Source organism: Carcharhinus amblyrhynchos, chromosome 9 (assembly GCF_965287045.1).
Source record: "Carcharhinus amblyrhynchos chromosome 9, sCarAmb.v2.hapA, whole genome shotgun sequence".
NCBI lineage: Eukaryota > Metazoa > Chordata > Chondrichthyes > Carcharhiniformes > Carcharhinidae > Carcharhinus > Carcharhinus amblyrhynchos.
In genome coordinates this window covers 80,831,287-80,845,054 of record NC_137332.1, presented here as the reverse complement: position 1 = coordinate 80,845,054, position 13,768 = coordinate 80,831,287, and the positions used below count along the sequence as shown (strand labels likewise).

At 41.0% G+C, this 13,768-nt stretch overlaps 1 protein-coding gene across 1 annotated transcript in view; it reads left to right on the top strand.

The window, feature by feature from the left end:
• LOC145347959 (neurogenic locus notch homolog protein 1-like) overlaps positions 1–13,768 on the top strand; it is a 158,424-nt gene that overhangs the window by 6,402 nt on the left and 138,254 nt on the right. The window contains exon 2 of the mRNA XM_080195979.1: positions 13,632–13,713. Coding sequence (XP_080052105.1) covers positions 13,632–13,713 — 82 coding nt within the window. The remainder of the gene's footprint in view (positions 1–13,631; positions 13,714–13,768) is intronic.

Sequence of the window (13,768 nt, the reverse complement as noted above, 5' to 3'; positions counted from 1 at the left end):
AGTATGCTGCAATCAGACTCCATGCCCTTGGGTTAGGGAGGTACAGTGAACCCTCTCATAATCAGTGCCTTTCCAAACAAATCTGTTTGTTGAGTGGTGTTCCTTCCTCCCTTGGCTTTGCTCCCTGGCGTTGGCAAATTATGGATTGTGTTAAGAAGAGGGAAGGAGTCAGTCTGTGTTGAGGGTGAGAGGAAAAGGTCAGGGGGAAGCATACCACAGTTAACAAGTTTAAAGTGGATTCTGAACCCAGTCGTGTTTGGAAGTAATTGTAGTGGATATAAAAGACCCGAGTAAGAAATATTCACATTGATACATGGAATCTGAAGTTATCCCATTGATTTCGCAATGAGTTATGTAGTCCAGCAAGTTTTGATCTTTGTTTACTGAATTGGAATGAGTCAGGGTAATATGATTTCTGCAACTTTCTTGATTTCATAGAATCCTACGGTACACAGGGAGTCTATTCATCCCATTGAGTCAGCACCGACCACAATCCCACCCAGACCCTATCCTCGTAACCCCATGCATTTATCCTAGCTAGTCCTCTGACACTTATGGGGCAATTTAGTATGGCCATTCTATCTAATCTGCACATCTTTGGACTTGGACTTGCTTGAATTAAAGCAAGGTTAGCCAGCAGATCACAAACCAATGGCCCAAACTGGAAAGGATGCAAATATGTTTGGGTGAGCACAGGGTAAAACTTTTTGATTTTTTTTTCTAAGGTCAAAAAACTCACTAGCACTGATGGAATCAATTCAGCCCATAAAGTCTGCACTTCAGAGTATTTTAGCCAGGTCATCTTCCAGCCATAACCCCATGTATTTACCCTACTAATCCCCTAATCTACACTGCTAGGGACATTAAGTGGTATTTAGCATGGCCAATTTACACATCTTTGGACAATGGGAGGAAACCGGAGCACAGACATGGGGAGAATGTGCAAACTCTACTTGACAGTCATCCAAGACTGGAATTAAACCTTGGTCCTTGGAGCTGTGAGGCAGCAGTGCTAACCACCGTGCCACTGAAGCTCAGTTATTCCTTTTATTGAGGTAGCTGTGGTTGACCAACTGTTGTGGAAACTCAACTCACAATAGGGATTCAGGGCGTTTTAGAAGGAGAGAAAATTGGTCAAGCAAGAATTCAGCGGTCACGTGATTGAGTTAACAATGTTTCAATCCTAATAATGTAAATTGAATGAAAATTTCCTGATTTGATTTCCACAACAAACTCTTGGTGTGAACAGGGCGTTTAAGGTTGTAATTCAACTTATCAGTATAAGTTCGAACGAAGATTTGATGCTTTAGAATCGGTAGCCCCTCCAAGTGTTTTCAGTATGTTTTGGACGATTTGCTACAGGTGTGTGATCTTGATTGGGGTACAGTGACACCAAGTGGCAGGTTTGCTGCAGCACCATCCTCTAGAGCTGTTAACAGACGTTAACGTGCAGCTTCTCTGATCACTTTGGGCGACTGCATACGTTGATGTGGTTGTAAGGGGGTCAAGAAGCTTCCAGGCTGAGCCCCGGGTTTGCAGCGTTGGCTGATTTAACGGAGGGACAGTGCTCTGGAGAATTACTGATTTATTAGCAATTGAGGTTTATCTGGGTAGGATCACTATAAAACTAGATTCCCCCACTGTTGGACTTTTTTTGAACATAACGAAGATGCCCTTTGGAGAATTGACGGAAGGAAAGATTTTTTTAAATTGTAAGGTAACTAGCCTGTATTAAGAATTAATTGGAATTAGTTGGAAAATAAAATTTTGATTGGCCAGTGAATCAGAAACTGAAGGAACTAAATTTGAGATCACCAAAAGAGTGAGGAGATTGTTAAAGATTTCAATACATTGATGGAACATTTTATAATAATTTGTAAAAGTGAAATTGATACTTCCAAAAGGTACTAAGTACGTGACTAGCACAGAAGCAGGCAATTCGGTCCAACTGATATATGCAGGTGTTTACGCTCCACATGAGCCTCTTTACCACCCCTGTTTATCTCCATTTATTGACGTAAAATTAGGGAGAAAGGAAGAGAGCTATGTAGCTTCACCATGGCTATGCAGCCATGCCATTTAAAAGGTGGTGGTGGTATTGTCACTGAACTAGTAATCCAGAGAGTAATGATCTGGGGACCTTGGTTTGAATCCCACCAAGGCACAGAGTGGAATTTGAATTTAATAAAAATCTGGAACTAAAAGTCTAATGATGACGATGATCATTTTCAAAAACACATCTGGTTCACTAATGTCCTTTACCTGGTCTGGCCAGCTACATGTGACTCCAGGCCCAGAGCAACAGGCTCTTAAAATGCAAACCACTCAGTTGAGGGGATTCGTGATTCTCAGTTCAGTTCACCATCCCTAATCTATTTCCGAAACACCCTTAAATTGTGTGCTAGGTTGATAGCTTGTAACTTTTTTTCTTCACTTGCCTGTTTCAGAATTGCATGGCCTGTAACAATGGGCAGGAGATGGTTCAGATTCAGACAGCTAGAAAATAAGATCTAGCAAGTGAGATTCTGGTTCCTGTGTATATAATCATTTTCGTAAAGAATTTTTTTGCTGTTTTGTGTAGGAAGAAATCTGTCCCCATGAAGCCTGTTCTGTTCTGAAAACGTATCAATTTTTTTGAAATTAATACCAGGTTCTGGAAGCAGTTTTTTTCTCCTTCATCTTGTGCTTTGTTTATTTCTTATCTGTGGTAAATTTTATGAAATGCCTTCAGACTTTTGCTGAATTAGAAGTGCTATATAAATGCAAGTTGCAGATCATCTGGGGACACTAAGATTAGTAACTTGTTTCCCCAGGCTTATTGACTAGCTATTGGGTGCTACAGATTAAAGATAAAGGATGGAATTTAAAGCTGGGCTTTTTTGACGAAAGGAAGACTTATTGTCTTTGGATGATGCCATTGTGCTGAAATGTCAACAGTCTTGAATATCTACGTAGTCGGATGTTTCTCATTCTTTGTTTACAATTCAATGTCTTGTTGCCTGTAATGACTCCGTCAGGTATTTGTCTGTGGAATCTCTGTCATGAGGATAGCATTTGCAGGAATGTTTCCTTGTATTGAGTTTGGTGTATCTGCTAAAATAGCACACAAGAAAATAGTTTGTTTTCCTGTGTAGAAAAATGATGCTGCCTCATGGATTTTAACTGCATTAAGAATGGAGCAATGAGTGTCTGTGTCTTTTTGAATAAACCCAGGTTAAATTTATTAATTGTTTATGGACTCCTTGAATGTTTTCCATCAATTGGAAGTTGACTGTTGATTGTGTTCCATCTTGTGTCAAGAGCAAAACAAATCTACAAAGTCAGGCCATGATCTGACCCTGGAGTTTTCTGTAGCATATCACTGACCTCTGGCTTCCAACTGGGGCCATATCCAATGAAGTGGGATCACAATGCTGCATAATTTAAATTGGAGCTTTCTCTGCTACATATGTTCCATTGCTGCTGAAGTTTCCTTCCTTCCACACCTCTTTGGTGCTTCCAAAAAATGTGAATCGGTTTGGACTCTCGGTCTCCCTAATTCCAGCCCCCTCAAATTGTAACTCTCTCAGAATATTTACAGCCTATATTCTTGCCGATACAAATTTTCTTTCGTACCATCTTTCCTATCCTTGCTGAGCTACACTGGCTTCCAGTTCCCCAGTAATTGCTAGCCCCTCAAATTTAAATCTTCTTTCTTGATCCCATGCTACCTCTGTGATCTGTAATTATTCGTCTCCCATAAAAACTTCCTGTTGGGAACCAGTTGTTCACTTGCAACACGAGCATGATTGAGTGTGTTGCATACACTATATAGGCTGCTGCAAAAACTGTGACTCGAACTAGGACCAGGAGCAGGCAATTTGACTGCCAAGCTTGCTCCACCATTTGATAAGTTCATGGCTAATCTAATTGTGGCTTCAGCTCCACTGCTTTCCATCCTCCTCACCCTCAACCGCCACCACTACCAACACCACCGTAACCCTTGACTCCCTTGCTGATCAATGGTCTAACTCGGCCTTGAATATTTCAAATGACATAGCCTCACTCGGAGGAAGAAACTGAGAACCTCTGAAAGAAAAAAGCTGCTTCTAACCTCTGTCTTAAATGGGAGACCCTGGGTTTAGGTTTTCCCCTAATTGGAACCATCCTATCAACATCCACCCTTCAGATTCCATCAGGATCTTGTTTGTTTCAGTAAGATCACCTCTCATTTTTTCCAATGGGCATGGATCCAACCTTTCTTCTCAAAAATCAGTTGAGTGAACTGTATCACTTCCAATATAATTACATCCTTTCTGAAGTAAAGAAGCCAAAACTGTGTGAAATGGTATTCTAGATGTGGTCTTTCCAATGCCTGTACAGCAGTAACAAAACATCTCTACTTTTATACTTGATGCATCTCAAAACAAACACCAACATTCCATTTTCCTTTCTCAACATTTAGCTGCACCTTCAAACCAACTTTTTGTGATTTCATTTAGCCAAACATCTAGATCATTCTGCTGGGCCTCTCCGTTCAAATGATGGAGCACTTTTCCTTTCTTCCTGCCGGAGTGAGCTGATTTACATGTATATAAATGCAGGTTGTTGCTGATCATCTGAGGACACAGTGGTAGTTTGTTTCCCCAGCATCACTGACTAGCTGTGGGGTACTACAGCTTAAGGATAGAATCACATGTTCTTATATTATACTCCATCTACCAAGTTTGTATCCATTAATTTAACCTAGCTAAATCTGTCTGAATGTCTTCTTGACAACTTACTTTTCTACATATCTTGGCCTCTTTTAAGGTAGATCTTGGCCTCTTAAGGCATATCTTGGTGTCATCAGGAAATTCAGTGATGATAAATTGGTTTCTTCATCAAAGTTGGTGATCTAGATTGTAAATAATTGAGAAGGCCCCAGCACTGATTCCTGTGGCACTCCACTAATTACAACTTAACAACCCAAAAGAGACCCATTTGTTTCTATTCTTTGCTTACTGTTACTTAACCGTTTCTGACTCCATACTCCTATGTTATCTCCCAAACCGTGAACTCTTATTTTGTGTTGTAACCTTTTAATGTGACACCTTGCTGAATGGCTTGTGGAAATTTAATACAATAGATCTTCATGTTCCCCATTATCCATGTTGGTTGTTGCTTCAAAGAATTCTTAAAAGAAAACATGAATTGTTTTGTGAAAAACAATCAGGCAAAGTCAACATGGTATTATGATTTTCTAAATGCCCTGCAATAACCCCCATAATAATGGATTCCAGCATTTTCTTTGTGATAAATGTTAGGGTAACTGGCCTATAGTTTCCTGGTTCCTGCCATCTCCTTCAATAGAGATTTGTGATTTTTTTTTCCCGATCCACTGGGACCTTTCCAGAATCTTAATTTTGTAAGATCGCCAGCTGTCTTAGACACTAGGATGAAAGCCATTAGGTCCAGGGGACTTGTCAACTTTTTGTCCTAATAGCTTTCAAAGAACAAAGAGTATCTTTTCCTTAGTGATTGTGATTTAAGTTCCTCCTTTTTTGCCTTGTGATTTTCTTTGGGATGTTTTGTGTCTCGTACTCTGAAAACAGACACAAAATACCTCTTCAGCACTTAGACAATTTCCTTGTTTCCCATTGTTAATTCTCAATTCTCACCCTCTTAAGGGATCAGCACTCATTTAGTTGTTCTTTCCCTTTTCTAATGCTTAACAGAAACATTTGCGATCTGTTTTTATTTCTAGCTAGCTTCTAATTTCTTGCCTCTTACTATTATTTTGGGACAGGACCAAAGGATGTTTTGACCAATTTTGTGATTCACTTAATGACTTGTTCGTGGTCTTGTCTTCACCACCTTTGACCATGCATAGTTTAGATATTCTAGCAGAAGATTCATAACTGCACCACATTTAGGTTTCTGTGTAGTTTAGCCACAGACAGTGATTAAGTCACAACATTTCTTTTTTTAAGAAAATCCTGCTTTGGGTAGCTGGTTTCAAGTCGCTTACTGGTTATCATATTTTTGTTGCACGTGGTGATATTTGAGGCTTCATTGATATAAGTGGTTTAGTCAGTATCAGCCACTCTGTTTTAGAGAAACTTGCTATATTTTGACATTTGGAGGAGAATAATAAATATTGATGCTGAACTTGTAGCCAATGACAATCTTCCTCAATGATGCTGCTTGTATGTTGCTGTGATTGTTGTTTGTGTAGGCTGTGCTATCCAGAATTCTAAAATATTAATGTAAAGTTGCATTGGGTAATTGAGATTGAATGGGTAATTGATATAATCTGTGATAGCTACGGAATAAATGCATATGTTCTGGTGAATTTCATTACCTAATTTTGCATGGAATAAAACTGAGTGATTTATTCCCTTATTGTCCCTTTCGGGTCACTGAGGCAACTTGGAATTTCCAGCAAACTTCCAGTTGAGGTTAGCTAATTCAGCATGTACAGGCCATTGGATCTTAAAGACTATTTGGCCCCACTGCCATGTCAAGTGATACCTTGACCCTTGGAGCTACCTGTGGTATCCTTTTTCTTTAGATAGTGTTGAGTGACCTTCTGTTTCATTAAACACATGCTATCACACTGCCTCTGGTAGCACCTGTGAGGCTGCCATGCTAAGGTCACAATGACTGAGAATACCCAATGACTGTGGTGGTAAGCTCCAGGCTTACCAATTTGACACTGTACATGCTGTTGCTTATGGCACTGCTTTTGAGGTTCTAGCTGAGTAATATCTTTGTGCATGGCAAAGTATTTCCAACTTTTTTGTTTAGAAAATTTCTTTATATATAAACCAGATTAGTAGAATGTTTGCTGAAGGAATTAAACTCACTGTTTCTTTCTAGAAGCTGTGAGGATTTGTGTAAGTTAAGAAGACCATAAGGATTGAAATAGCGTAGAAAAGTGGTGAAACAGCGGACAAGTGGAGATGCCTGCTGTCAGGCATGGTTCACTGCATAGTGCTCTCTGCTGTGAGTCAGAAGGTTGTGGGCACAAGTCCTTGTACAGGGACATAAGCAAAGACTGTATTCCTGCTTTTATTGTCATGTTATTCGAAAGGAGCAAGGAACAAATTGCCATGTGAATGTATATCCTGGGGTGCCATGTTCATTGCGGCACTGCAGTAATGTGTTGAGTAACAATGTCTACTGGTCACGTGGAGAGCTGAGAGAAAAACTCACTGCAGTGCCAGCATTTGAGTTTAAAGTGTGATTTCTTTTTTCATACTTATGGGATCCAGAAGATATAACAGTTCCGTTATGCTGAGGGAACACTACACTGGACAAGTTTTTGGGCAAATTGTTAAACCAAGATGATGTCTGCTCCCTCAGGTGGATGTGAAAGTTTCCAGTGTGCTCTTCAAAGAGTAGGGGTGGTCAATAAATACTCAGAAACTAACGTGAGTAAAACAGATCATCTGGTTATTTATCATGTTGCTATTTGGGATCTTGCTTTGCACACTATGGTTGCTTTCCTGTGTTTTAAACTGCGATTACAAGCACCTCATGGACTGTAAAATTCTTTACCATGTCTGGAGGTCGTAAAAGACTTAGAAATGCAACCCTACTTTTTTGCTGAGTTACAGAGTCTTTGCGTTCAACCAAAGCTGGAAAGCAGATGGATGTAGATTTATTTTCTTATTTTGGAACGGCTTAAGAAGTAGTTGTTCTACTGATGAGCTGGACTGCTGGCGTCTGCATTCAACCTGCCTTATTCACATGGAAGCAAACTGAAGATGTTGGGGACTGACTTAATTTCAAAGTTATGACTTGCAGCTTTTCCAGATGCTGTAATTTCTCCAAAGTGCAGAGTGTAGAAGACACATTTGGGCCCTTGAGCATCAATGATGAGAAAACTGGGTATTCTCCACCTGCAGCAGTATCCACATTAGCCATGAGAAGCTTGGTTGCCTCCAGGGATGTTGGCCAAAAGTATCCTGTCAAAATAATTTATGGCACAGAGCTGTCTCAACAAGTGATCCATCTCAGACTCTTCCCAAGGTCCTCTCCAGCTTAGTCAAGGAGTTTTGCAACATAGAATGAGGTCCTTCAGCCAATTATTTCTACTCTGGCCATCAAGCACCTTTCCATTCAAATCCCATTTGGTCTGTAGCCTTGTGCTATGGCATTTCAAGTGCTCGTTTAAATGCTTCTCAAATGTTGTGAAGATTCCCACCTCCTCCGCCCTTTTTCAGCAAAGAGTTCCAAATTCACACTTTCCTGCAGGTGAAAAAGCTTTTCCTCAAATCCCCTCTAAATTTCCTGCCTGTTATCTTAAATTTATGCCCTCTGCCTATTTAACCCTGCACTGAAGTGAAAATTTTCTTCTGATCTATGACCTTCCTAATTTTGCACATGTCAGCCTGGTCTCCCCTCAGCCTTTTTGCTCTAAGGGTAACAACCCAAGATTAACTAGGCTGTCTTCATAATGAAGCCAAAGTTCAACTAATTGTTATATGAAGAAATGTCAAGTGCAACAGATGTAGCAAAGATTTGTGAGCCTAATGACATCCTGACTGTAATTCTCCAAAAGACTTGTTCTCCAAAACTAGCTGACCCCTAGCCAAGCTATTCTAGTACAACTACAACATTAACATCTATGTGATAATTGAAAATTTGGATGGGCCTATCCTCCGTGGGAGGTCTTGTGGTGCAGAGGATAACATTACTATCTTGGAGCCAGAAATTTCTCTGGGTTCAAGTCCCATTTCAGACTTGATGGTCACAGAAGTCCAAGGTTGCCAATGCCTCCCAGGGCATGGTAACTGAAAGAGAAAATAAGACAGATCCAATCTACTCAATAAATTGCCCCATCATTCCACTCTCCATCAGCGGCGTAGTGATTTGAAGATGTTGTCAACAACTCAGCGTTAACCTGCCTGCTGATGCTCAGTTTGGGTTCTGCCAGGATCAGTTGGCTCCTGATCTCATTACAGCTGTGATTCAAACATCGAGCTGAATTCCAAAAGTAAGATGAGTGACAACCCCTTTAATATCAAGGAGCACATGGCATTCAAAGGCATTGTCGTCATCAAATACCTAATCGATATCCTGGAAGGTACTGTTGACCAGAAACTGAACAGGACCAACCGTTTAAGTACTATGGTTCCAACAACTGGTTGAAGGCTGGGCATTTTGAGGTAACTAACTCTGCACTTGTCTCCCTGAAACACTGCCTGTCATTTACAGGGCACAAGCCAGAAGTGTGATGCTCTCCACTTGCCTATTTGATTACGGCTCCAACAACAAAGAAACTTAATACCATCCAGAGCAAAGCATCCTACTTGATTGACACCCTACCTAATCACTTGAATAGCCACTCCCTCTACCACTGCTGCACCATTGCAGCAGTGTGTACCATTGGCAAGGACCAAGACTTATTTGACGGCAAATTCCAAACCTGTGACTTTTACCACCTAGAAGGACAGAGGCGATAGATGCATGGGAACACCACCACCTGCAAGTTGTCCTCTCAAGTCACACCATCTTGACTTGGAATGATATTGCTGTTCCTTCATTGTTGCTGGGTCAAAATTCTGGAACTCTCTTCCTAACAGCAAAGGACATTGGCCTTAAGAGCATAAGTAGAACATTTCGACCTTTGATCCCTGCATAGACTGCAGTAGTTTAAGAAAACCGTTCATCACTAATCTCTCAAAGGCAGTTGGAATGGTCTATCCAGAAATGCCTACATCCCATGAAGGGGTCCTGAGAGTTGCTGACTGGTTATTGGGATCAGCTTGCTCCTTTCTTACTAGGGATTGTGGTTCACAATGGAAACCTTGTTGTTTGCACTTGAGTCTAAACTACCGGGAAGAAGAATATTCACCATTGGATTTTTTAAAAGAGAAATCTTGTGACACGATATCCCTGATTTTCTTGTTTTCCCAGCTGGATCTGAGCAATTAAGTTGTGGGGGTGGAGGGTTTGGAATTTGAAGCAAATCAGGAGACAGTGGGATGCAGCAAGCCCCCGATGCCAGACATTTGTTTGCAGCATGAAAGTTCTGGCACTTGGAGTGGAATTTTAATAAGAGACATCCGGCCCTGGATGGTAGGCTTTTGTAGATTCTCTATATTCTCAGTATGACAGAGAGGAAGAGATGGTCAGGAAAACTGCAGCGAACAGCCAGTCTTAAGAATGATCTGTTGTGAGAAGCAGCAATGATAAAAGAAACAAACTGGAGCATGAGGTTAAACTAGTTTTCTTATGCATTTATATAATGGAGCACAGTGCTGCTTCACACGGGGCTGTGTAATCAAGCTGAGGCTTCAGGGCTGACGACTGTCTTTTTGGGAACTACAAGAGCTGTTTTCTCCACTTTTCCCCTGCAATCCCAAACTCCCTGCCATTACTCCCATCTGCTTTGGAAAGACAGCAGCCTTCCACTTATTACTGAACCTTGAAAACCTCTGATAATATCAGCAACATGAACCCTGAGTGTCAACATGAAGCTGGTTGTAACTGTACCCTTACACACATTGGCTGAAATGGTGTTTGTTCACCAGAGTCAACAAACTGACATTCCTTGCATCTGAACTGTGTGCGTGTATGTGGGGGTGGGGAAGTGTGGATTGTGAAAATCTGCCCTCTCTTTATGACTTTTTTTGTGTGCACCTTCACCAATTCCATGGGCACAGGGAATTGCCTATTCTGCCCCTTGAGTCATGATTCTTACTATGTTAAGATCATATCATAGACTCCTACAGTGCAGAAGGACGCAATTCGGCCCCTTGAGTCTACACCGACCACAATCCTATCCCCATAACCCCATGCATCTACTGTAGCTAATCCTCCTGACACTAAGGGGCAACTTAGCATGGCCAACCCACCTAACATGCACATCTTTGGACTTTGGGAGGAAACCAGAGCACCTGGAAGAAACCCACACAGACCTGGGGAGAATGTGCAAACTCTGCACAGTCACCCCAGCCGGGAATTGAACCCAGGTCCCTAGTGCTGTGAGGCAGCAGTGCTTGCCACTGTGTTGCCCAACATGGCTACGGTGATAAACTGTTCGACTAGGAGCTGGTTGGTGCTAACCTTTGTGTCCGTCTGTGTCTGGATCTTCAGCCATGGCTGAGCAGGCAATGGGATGGTGAGCAGGAATATAACGTTATTTTCCTCTTCCCTATTTCTGTTTTCCAGCAAGTGAAGTTCATTCAAGTTGAACTATCTCAGGGAAAGTAAAGACATAATACGAAAAGTGTAGGACGGGAAAGGGCTTACAGATCCTTGCACCTTTAATTTGTGATAGCTTGTGCATGACGATACACAGACTTCCCATGTCACCTTCAGAAATTACTCTTTTTTTTAAAGAAATGCTTTCTGTGGTTCACTTGCCTATTTTCATTTGATAATTGCAATGATGGCAGATGAGAAATTTTAGGGTATAAGGACATTATGGACAACAAAAATGAGTAAGTACACCACTGTGTGTGTGTGTGTGTGTCATGGGGGGGGAGGAGTGAGAAGAAAGCGAGAGATTGACCTTTTTGCAAGCGTGGTTATCTATGCATCAGATGAAATTGCACATTGTTGTCTTTCTGCAGTCTAGATTGTAAACATCAAATTCTTGGAGTGATTTGTAGAATACATGTTGACATTTCCCGCCAGTTCCCCTGGATACAGCTCAGGAGACAAATGGGTTTGTGGAATAGTGGGGGGCGAGCTGAGTATTGAACAGGACTCTGTCTGTCCACAATGCATGTGCAATCTTCCTCAGAACAGGGTAGCACTGGGCAGCATATTAGATTTCTTGTCTACTCCCATTCCGCATCTTAAAAAGGAAAGTCCTGTTTTGCAAACTTGTTCATTTTGAAATTCTAATGAGTAAAAGTAAATATTAAAATAGACTGTTCTTTGTTGTCTTTGCACACATTTTTGTAATCTGGTCTGTCTGGTTGAAGTGCAGTAGCCATGATGTAAATCAGGTGCAGGTCAGACAGGAAGTAGCGACATGAAACTAGTATTTAAAAATAATTAAGCTCACTTTATTATGATCCTTCATTGGTAAATTTCCTGTCACATTGTTTTTATTTTACTACTTTTGTATATTCTCACTCCACCCACATTTTGACTCATCTTTTCTGTTGTACTACAATAAGAAGGGTCAAAAATGCAGTTGCACCCTAGCCTCTGGCATTATTGCTTCATAATAAGTTTGGAAGTGTGTGTGATTGGCACAAGGTGGTTTAGCATCTCATTGTTCTTGTCTCACAAAGGGGAAGCAATTAACTGTTGTGTCTCTTTCTCCTGCTCCTTTCTTCATGATCTGTTCACCTCTGTGGCATCTGGGTTAAGGAATGAAAACCAGGCCAAGCTAGCACTTTTTTTTTAATGCAAGTGTTGATGTTTTGTGTTTTCTGTATTAGTTCATGGGATGTGGGTGCCACTGGTGGGGCCAGCATTTATTGACTTGGAGTGAAACTTGCAGGTGGTAGAGTTTGAGGGTTTGGAGGCTGCTCTCAAGGGAGCCTTGGTGAGTTGTTGTGCATCTTGCAGATGAAAATACTGCTTTTATTATGTGTTGGTGGTAGAGGGAGTGAATGCTTAAGTAGGTGGATGGCGTGCTGATCAAGTGGACTGCTTTTCCTTGAATGGTGTAAAGCTTCTTGCTGGAGCTGCACTCGTTCTGACAAGTATTCCATCAGACTCCTGACTTGTGCCTTGTAAATGGTCAGGAAGCGAGGTACTGTTACATAGAATTCTCAGCCTCTTGCTCCTGGACATCAGTTGTGCTGTCCTATTATGGAGAAAAAAAATGCATTATTCAGACAGTGTTCATTTTGAGCCTCCCATGACATTGCTGAGCTGCCCCAAATGTTAACATGTTGGTTGATTAACCAAAGGAAAGAACTATGATTGTGTTAGGTGAGGAGGTGTCAGAAATTGAGGAATCCAGTCTTTCACTGGATTTGGTTTTCTCCTGTATTGAATATGGACACTTCGTTTGTAGAAAAAATACATTTTTGAATTTTGTGCAGTTTAATTTGACCTTGCTTCCTGAATCCTAGCATGTACCACATCTCCATTCAGCTGTATACTTCTGCTTGCTGACCCACAGTGGCTTTATATTTTACATTTTTATCCATCTTCAAATCCCTCTACCTCCCAATCTCTGTGAACTCTTCCAACTTTCTCTGTGCTCCTCCTCATGTTTGTCTTGGATTGTAATTATTCCATCTTTGTCATGTGTCTTCGGCTGACTGGGCTCTGAAAATCTCTCCCTTAAACCTCTTCGCTTCTCTATCTTTCACACCCCCTTTAATATGCTCCTAAAAGCTAATCTCTTTGCTTATTCTAATATCTCGTTATGTGTTGTTGTACCAATTTTGTAAGACGATGCTCCTGTGAAACACCTGTGACTATGATGTTAAAGGTGCTAAAATAATGGAAGCCATTATTGTTGGGAGAGCAGCCAATTAGTGTTCTCTCATTTCAGTTTCTGGAACCCAATTAAAGGGGTCTTTCCAATTTCTGATTAATCACTATCAAGTAAATCCGAGAAATGACTAGTGTTGCAATTTAAAGATGCATGTTAGAAGTTGACTTTCTTCCAGTAGGAGGAGATTTGTCTCCATATGTCTCCAAATATGTCTCCATATTTGTTCTAACAAAGGTTTTCTTTTCTTCAGCATTACAGTGCCGTGACTCCATTCAACCATGTGCTAATAGAGGGAATTGTAAAATGCATAAGAATGGCACAGGCGAATGCATGTAAGTAGATGCTCTGTACGTAATGCTGACCTTCACTATAAATGTGTCTGATAAT